The sequence below is a fragment of the Penaeus vannamei genome, chromosome 5 (assembly GCF_042767895.1).
Source record: "Penaeus vannamei isolate JL-2024 chromosome 5, ASM4276789v1, whole genome shotgun sequence".
Taxonomy (NCBI): Eukaryota; Metazoa; Arthropoda; class Malacostraca; order Decapoda; family Penaeidae; genus Penaeus; species Penaeus vannamei.
Genome location: NC_091553.1, coordinates 920,242 through 927,741, shown reverse-complemented (window position 1 = coordinate 927,741; position 7,500 = coordinate 920,242). Strand labels below are relative to the sequence as shown.

At 37.9% G+C, this 7,500-nt stretch overlaps 2 protein-coding genes across 4 annotated transcripts in view; both read right to left on the bottom strand.

Moving 5' to 3' along the window:
- The window catches only part of LOC113803080 (neuferricin), a 5,178-nt gene extending 1,802 nt beyond the window's left edge, over positions 1-3,376 (bottom strand). Inside the window, exons 1-5 of one of the 2 annotated variants that reach the window (XM_027353784.2) lie at positions 3,310-3,331; positions 2,887-3,145; positions 1,997-2,137; positions 1,063-1,249; positions 1-791 (exon numbers count right to left, since the gene is read on the bottom strand). The exon at positions 1-791 is cut by the window's left edge and continues 1,802 nt beyond it. In XM_027353784.2, coding sequence (XP_027209585.2) covers positions 575-791; positions 1,063-1,249; positions 1,997-2,137; positions 2,887-3,127 — 786 coding nt within the window. In that variant the 5' untranslated portion in view covers positions 3,128-3,145; positions 3,310-3,331 and the 3' untranslated portion in view covers positions 1-574. Of the gene's footprint in view, positions 792-1,062; positions 1,250-1,996; positions 2,138-2,886 lie in introns of both variants that reach the window. The other variant, XM_027353782.2, reaches the window with a different exon arrangement.
- Positions 3,377-6,396: 3,020 nt separating this feature from the next.
- Positions 6,397-7,500, bottom strand: part of LOC113803081 (uncharacterized) — a 2,738-nt gene continuing 1,634 nt past the window's right edge. For both annotated transcript variants that reach the window (XM_027353785.2, XM_070121714.1), the window contains exons 5-6: positions 7,252-7,437; positions 6,397-7,066 (exon numbers count right to left, since the gene is read on the bottom strand). In XM_027353785.2, coding sequence (XP_027209586.2) covers positions 6,560-7,066; positions 7,252-7,437 — 693 coding nt within the window. In that variant the 3' untranslated portion in view covers positions 6,397-6,559. The remainder of the gene's footprint in view (positions 7,067-7,251; positions 7,438-7,500) is intronic.

Genomic DNA, 7,500 nt, shown 5'->3' with positions numbered 1-7,500 from the left:
TATATTTATACATATTTATGATATACAATATTATGTTTATCTTTAAAACTACTATTTTCCAAATAACCCTTCAGATTTTAGCAAAACAGCAGATTGCGTACAAGAAATTCTTTGGTACTTATGACAGGTAATGGATTCATGTGATTACAAAAAGTTTAAGATACTGTCATATATTGTATGTATTCATTTTTATCAAACTGAGTAGTATACTGAAAGTGGAATTCATGTTTTTTTTTCTTTATCTTCATAACCTTTCCTTGATAGCATCATGGTCATCCCAGATATCATTTTAAAAACAAAAGTCAAATCAAATAAACATGGCTGCTAGTGAAATCTCTTTAGTGGTTATGGCTGTTCACAACTTTTATACACTACCATAAAATCTCAGACTAAAAGTACTATTACAAAAGCCAGCTGCCAAAAATAACATGTAATTTACATACAACCACCATATCTCATAAAGTAAATTCAAAAACTGATAAATAAATTAAAACCAATTGAATGTCTTTATATTAGCTAATGTGAACCTTATGACATATATAGCTTTTCTGTGTCCTAAGAGCTAAACACATTTTCATTTCTCTTTAATATAACATGATGTCTCCTCTGGTGGACATCCTTTATATTCCTGTATATTTGGATTATCCAGATCTCCTCTATTATCATTGGGTTTTCTATTTGGGTCATGTGATGGTGCGCCAAAGTTCTTTACACAAGCACACCTCGACCTACCCTGGCCAGGGCTGAAAAGTTTCCTTGGAACTCCCGTCCAGTCTCGCTGTATTCCACCGCTGCCAAAGCAAGAACTCAAATTATGAATATGGTAATCATCATCATGTAATAATTCATAAATGTCTCTTATATGTTTGAAGATAAGCCCTCTGGATTCATATTTCTAAGTAACTTTCACAGAAACAGAAATAATTGGATTTTACTGTCCACTGCTTAAGGAACTTGTATTGTCTAGTCATGCTAGTAAAATACCAATAAACATGTGTAAAATAAATCATGACAAATGGATGTATCCATAATATCTACTGATCTAAAAACACCTTGGACTACCTCTTTGTAGTGCACCAAACTCTTGATCCTGCCTCTGGTGTCCATTCGGAGTTGCATGGAGGGAAAATTCTCTTCTCCTGGTTCTCGTCCTCCTTCTGTGCATAAGCCTCTGATATCCACTGCTGCACCAGATTACTGTACTGTGTGGGCTCTCCCTGTTCATTATAGTACAGGCCAATTAGCTTGCCTATGCAAGAAAAAAGTAAGAACATCTGTTAGTTTTTTTTATAATTATGCTTACGAATTTATCCTGAAAGTACATACTACACAAACCTTAAGTAATATCACGGCCTATAGGTTCAAGTCGAAAATACTGTTGGTTACTAACACAAGATCTTCCTTAAGATCGACTCTTGTCAAAAGAACACAAAAGACACTAATCTTGATATTCTAAATCATATCACACATTTTTTGATAATCACTGATACACTGCAAAAATTAACCCAGTGTCAATGGGAAAAGGGTGCCTTCCCTTTGGCTACTTGGTTAAATGTTTCTGCATGTAGGTGGCTCTGCCTAAGCTTTGCCACAAGAGTCAATTAGTCAATCTTGCGACCACTTTTCCTTGAAAAAGTGGAAAAATGTTTTTTTTACTAATGGTATCAATATTGACACTGTTATTTTTGTTATAAACATTATAATTATTATATTGTTAATGACATTACTAACATCAGTATTAAATATTAAAAAATATTGAAAATTAAGGAAAAGGGTAAACAGGTGAGACATATTCATGTAATTGGCTCATTGGCGACTTAGTACTTGTGGAGCCATCTATATGTAAAAACAATTACTAAATTCAACACACACAATGGCAAAGGCATCTACGTACATGCCATGCCCAGCGATGGGGTTAAACAAATAATTCTAGCTCAAGTCATTTGCAGAATATCATTTCTTATCAATATCACCTTCTTGGATCAACATAACATACCCACATATTTGTAGTCTTTTTCATAAAATTTGACCCAATCATCAAGGCCAATATAGTCAGGGTTCGACAGCCCTGAAACGTCATCCACCAAGCCTGCCTCTGAGAAGTCTCCACTGACAAAAGCACGACTAGCATCCCGACCTAAAAACCAAGAAGAAAAACATATAAACATGATGTACATGGTGATGATAATATAATAACAATAATGATAATATGATCTGATCTAATATAAATAACCAAAAATCCACGATTGATTCATTTCATCCAACCGCAACTTGCAAGGTAAACAATACATGTAAATCATATTGAAGAATAAAAAGGAAGAGAGAAAAAAAGTAACTAAGTAAAAACAATATTAATAATAAATAAAGTAAATAAGTAAAAAAAAAAAAATTATGATAAAGTAAATAAGTAACTGAAACTAGTACATATTTACACAAAAACTAAGAAAATAGATCATGGAAGGCTGTACAGAAATACTCAAGGCAATTGCATGGGGCCTTGGGGTAGAGCCTCATCTGGGGAAATAGTGAAAAGGAATGGGTTTGGAAGGCTTTTGGTTTATATGATGATGTTTGTAGATTCCTAGAAATACATAAATTTATTGTTGGCACGAGTTATAGAGACCTGGTCTCAGAGAAGAATGGTCATTGTTTGAACAATTACCAAAGCTTCTACCTTACTTCAGTCAAATATTGCAGTAAAGAAAATTGCTTGAAACACAAGTGAGCATATATAAATGCATAAAAACCTACAGCTAATTAAAAGGGTAAAATTGAAGTACATAGAAGTGTCTTAGATTTAGTCACACTGTCATGCATCACTTCCTTGCTCAAAGATGGCTGGTTGAAACTTAACCGACCAGAGCACAAATCCTACGCAAACCCTACCTGAAAAGAACTCGTAGCCTCCTCCAGCCCCATAATGCTGCTTCCCCTTCTTCACATTGTAGACCCTTCCCAGAATGGCCAAATAGGGGCCCTTCCGCCCTTCCTTCCCATCGTAATTTTTGAGTTCCTCTTCTGTGAATATCTTTTCCTTATGCTTCTTGCTTCCTTTCACAGGGTTTGGTCCCTTCTCACCCTTTTCACTGCTTGGATAGAGGTCTCTTATGAACTTATGGATGGCCATGGTCGCAGATCGTACATTCTTGTTTTTCATTAAAAAAGAGATAGATAGGGGATAATTTTCATGTAAAACTACACTCAACAGGCCTATTAACACGGAAGTTAATAATATATACTTAATAAACCCCATTTTCCCCCTCTTAGGCTGTATCTCTTTTTTTTTGCACTTGCCGGTATATTTCTCACTTTCTCTGTTTTGGTTCATAAGTTTTGTTTACATCACGATGACACTTCTAGTCTTGAAGAAGGGAAAGACAGAAAAGTGGCAACTTCTGATCAAAGTTTGTGACGCAAAGATAGTAATACTTGCGGTCAATAGATGGTAATGTTAGGCTGAAAGATGGAAACTTCGGGTCAAAATTGGTGACGCAATAATAGTAATAGTTACGGTCAAGAGATGGCGTAGTTAATTTGAAAGCTGAAAACTTCTGATAAAACTTTGATTACGATAGTATTAATTGCGGCCAATAGATGGCGGTGTTAACGTGAAAGATTGGATACTTTAGGTCAAAATTTATGACGCAAAGATAGTAATACTTGCGGTCAATAGATGGCAGTGTTGGCATAATAATGGAAACTGGGTCAAATCTTTTGATACAATAATAGTAATACTTACGGTCAAGAGATGGCGTTGTTAATTTGATAAAAGTTTGACTACAATAGTATTAATTGCGGTCAATAGATGGCGGTGTTAACTCGAAAGATTTATCACCAGGTCAAAATTTATGACACAAGGATAGTAATACTTGCGGCCAATAGATGGCAGTGTTGACTTAATTATGGAAACTTTGGGTCAAAATTTATAACGCAAGAATAATAATAGTTACGGTCAATAGATGGCGGTGTTGACTTGAAAAATTTAAATTTTGGATCAAAATTTATGACGCAAGGATAGTAATGCTTGCGGTCAAAAGATGGTGTTAATTTGAAAGATGGAAATTTTGGATCAAAATTTATGACGCAAAGATAAAAATTGTGGAGGTCGATAGATCAATAGGGTGTTTAATTGGGAATAGCGATAGCGATATGACATGATCTATCGAGAAACTGTATAGGTTTTTTCTTTTTGAAAAAGAAAACATGCATCATGTACCATACTACACCGCTATACTTGTGTATGTACTTACAGGCCTTGGTTGCGAAGCGGTTGGTCTTGAATAAAACACACGTGCTACATTTTCAGAATATTTTGAAAAAGTTTAAATTGTTATTGTTATTGTAATTATCTTTAAAAACATTTTAAGAGCGCGCGCGCGCGCGCGCGTGTGTGTGTGTGTGTGTGTGAGAGAGAGAGAGAGAGAGAGAGAGAGAGAGAGAGAGAGAGAGAGAGAGAGAGAGAGAGAGAGAGAGAGAGAGAGAGAGAGAGAGAGAGAGAGAGAGAGAGAGAGAGAGAGAGAGCAAAGTTCCTAAATAGAAAAGATTCATACAGTGTGCCTCTACTGTTGTTGCCTTGAGCAATAGGGACTTACTCACAGAAAGGCAGTCACTTCGAAAACAATCATCAATATCTAATATTGTCTCCTGAACTGTTAAGAACACCGAAACTGAGCTTGTAGGATGTTAATTTTATATTTTGATGAGAAATGTTCTTTGTGTAACTAAGGTCCAGCCAACCACAAACACAAACCGAAAATAGTGCTTCATAAATCAACGCTTTCCAGGCCATATACCAACTCAATTTACATCATATGGACTTCAATAGTACGTTTCTTGCATTTAAAGATCTTGTAGCCAATATGGCCACGCCGAATCGAAAATTGTTCTACATAAATCATCGATTTCCAGACCCAGATACTAACTCAATTTTCGAGTTATCTATTTTTCATTGTTTCGAAATATCAGCATTTTTTTGTTTTCCTATATTTTCATAACTGTTTTGGTATTACCAAAATTAAGTATAAGATTAATCTTCCTATAATATAATCCTCCATCATTTGCCTTCATTGCAAATATTGCGGAAATTCCTAGCAATAGTATCTCATAGAGTCACAGTGATTTGGGGTGTTTATAGGCCTACCTTGACCATTTTTGAAAAATTCTCTAAATTCACCCTAAATACCGTAGGTTCTCTGGTTTCATTTTCAAACAGAAAAGCCTTTTCTCTAGTGATTGTATGAAGCATTTTCTTCTATTATGACAGTTTTTGGTTTGTGAATATTTCGTATAGATGAATTTTAGAACGGGAAAGGCTAGACCGGTAACAACTCGAAGTGTCATGGCGTCTCAATCTATTTTTGAAAAGAAAGGGTTTATTTTGATGACGTCACAAAAGTCACACAAAAAAAGCTTTATGAATATAGTCGATCATCTTGGTTTCTTCAGTTTTCAAAGAGGATGAAAAAATAATGACTTTAATGGTTATATTTTGATTGAACATTAATGTAAACTAGACATGTGGCTAAAATTTTGAAGCTTTTGCAGACTACAAAGTTGGGGTGTTCCTCGGCGTACATTGACCACTGAAATAATCTCTAAAATAAAAAAAATATTAACACAACCATTCTGATTTCATATCTGAATAGAACAGTCTGATCTCTTGCATGGCGGATGCACATCTTTCGAAATCGACCTACTTTTTTGTGGATATTTTGCGTAGGCGACGTTTAGAACACCATAAAAGGGGCCATATTTTATGTCACTTTTACAAGAATTAAATGGAAATACTGCAAAATCCTTATTTCATCTTTCCACACATCTATTCAGCTACAAAATAAGCCACACAACGTTCATTTCGGACTGAAAATGCGCGTGATAACCGTAAAAGTATAAACTACTGAAACATCGCGGTTGTTAACAAGAATCACTTTTATTTTTACATTATCTATTGCTTCCCATTATTGTTGCTCTAATGGGGTTCACATTCGGTCCGTTTCGCACCTCATATTACACCTTACATCACTGACGTTATCATGAAATACTAATAACTGCGAGATCACGTGGGCAATACTAGTGATGGATTGTCCACTGATGGGCTGTATTATCTGTTTACCACTGATTTCGGATAATATTCAAAAACTCTTCTGCAACATTTAATTCATTAGCCGGATTTCGGGCGATGCCGGTTATTGATACTGCATGTAAAGTGAGTTAGTGTAGTGACGGGTGTGAGGGTCTCATAACGCTCATTAATTGACTGACTATTTATGCCTTGTTATGTTATGTAGCTACTACTAGAGGCTCGTTGAATGGATAGTACATCATACGTAATGCCATTCTTTTGTAAAGACGATATATATGGGAATAATGTCTTTTTCATGCCTTGAAAAAGTTGGGTGAATCGATAAAGAATTTATTTCGTAAAATATACACTATAAATCACTAATAGTGCGGGGAAAGACCAAGGACCAAATGTGCTCAAGGATCCCAGGAAGAAAAACCCTACACTGCGGTGTGGTTTCACGCAGGCGTCATCACCAGCTGTCGCCTCGCCCCCTCCTCAGAGCACGACGCCGCACTCCGCTATTTTCACGCAGGTGATATCATCCAACTCGGTCGCTGCGACCAAGGCCTCCAGGCCGGTCTCCACCTGGCCGAAAGCAGTGTAATAGTACGAGCTCGGGCAGTCTCGGGTGGCGATGTGGAACACCCCGTAGTAGCGGGCGTCCCACACCTTGTCCCAGTGAGGCACTCCGAACACGACGCCGGCCGTGGCCTTCCTCCTGTACTTGTCCCCGTTGGGCAAGATGGCCGAGCCCTTCACGCACGAGTAGCTCCCGGCCATCACGAGCTCCCCGGGCCCGCCCTTGCGCAGGACCTTCTGGAAATTGGTGTCGGCGAGCGAAGGCCCTTCCTCGCCCGTGCACATCAGGATGAAGTGGCGGCCGCGCGCGGATTCGGGGCTCAGTCGGATGTGGACGCGTCGCCGCTGCGTCGAGGCCGGCCACACCAGGTCCAGGAACGTCAGGGTGTTGGAGGCGTTCATCTGGGACTTGATCTCGTCATACTGCAAAGAGAGAGTGATAAGGCTTCGGCTCCGAACGCCATGCTTCGGCAAAAGGATACGTTTTTGAAGCGAAAACACCGTAATAAGATTGAACGATAAAACATTCGCCGTGTGTAATGTTTTAACTTTTGATAATGAAAGGAATAATTCATAAGTCCTGCAATACTGATGTGCGGAAAACTCACCTGTACGGTATAAACATTTGTGGATGATGGAGCAACGTCAGTCAGATGGTGAAGAACGGTCTTGTTGTTTTTCAGCGATATTTTTGCAAAACGATTCTTTCCTTCTTCGTCCTTCTTCACTGCAAAAACCACGCCGGCGTCCAGCAGGGACTTCACCGACCCGTTGGGACGGCGGAGGCTTTCCGCCTGCGGGACGACAGCAATACATTAAAGAAAAGATGCTTTTTTATCAGTGATAACATTTATTAC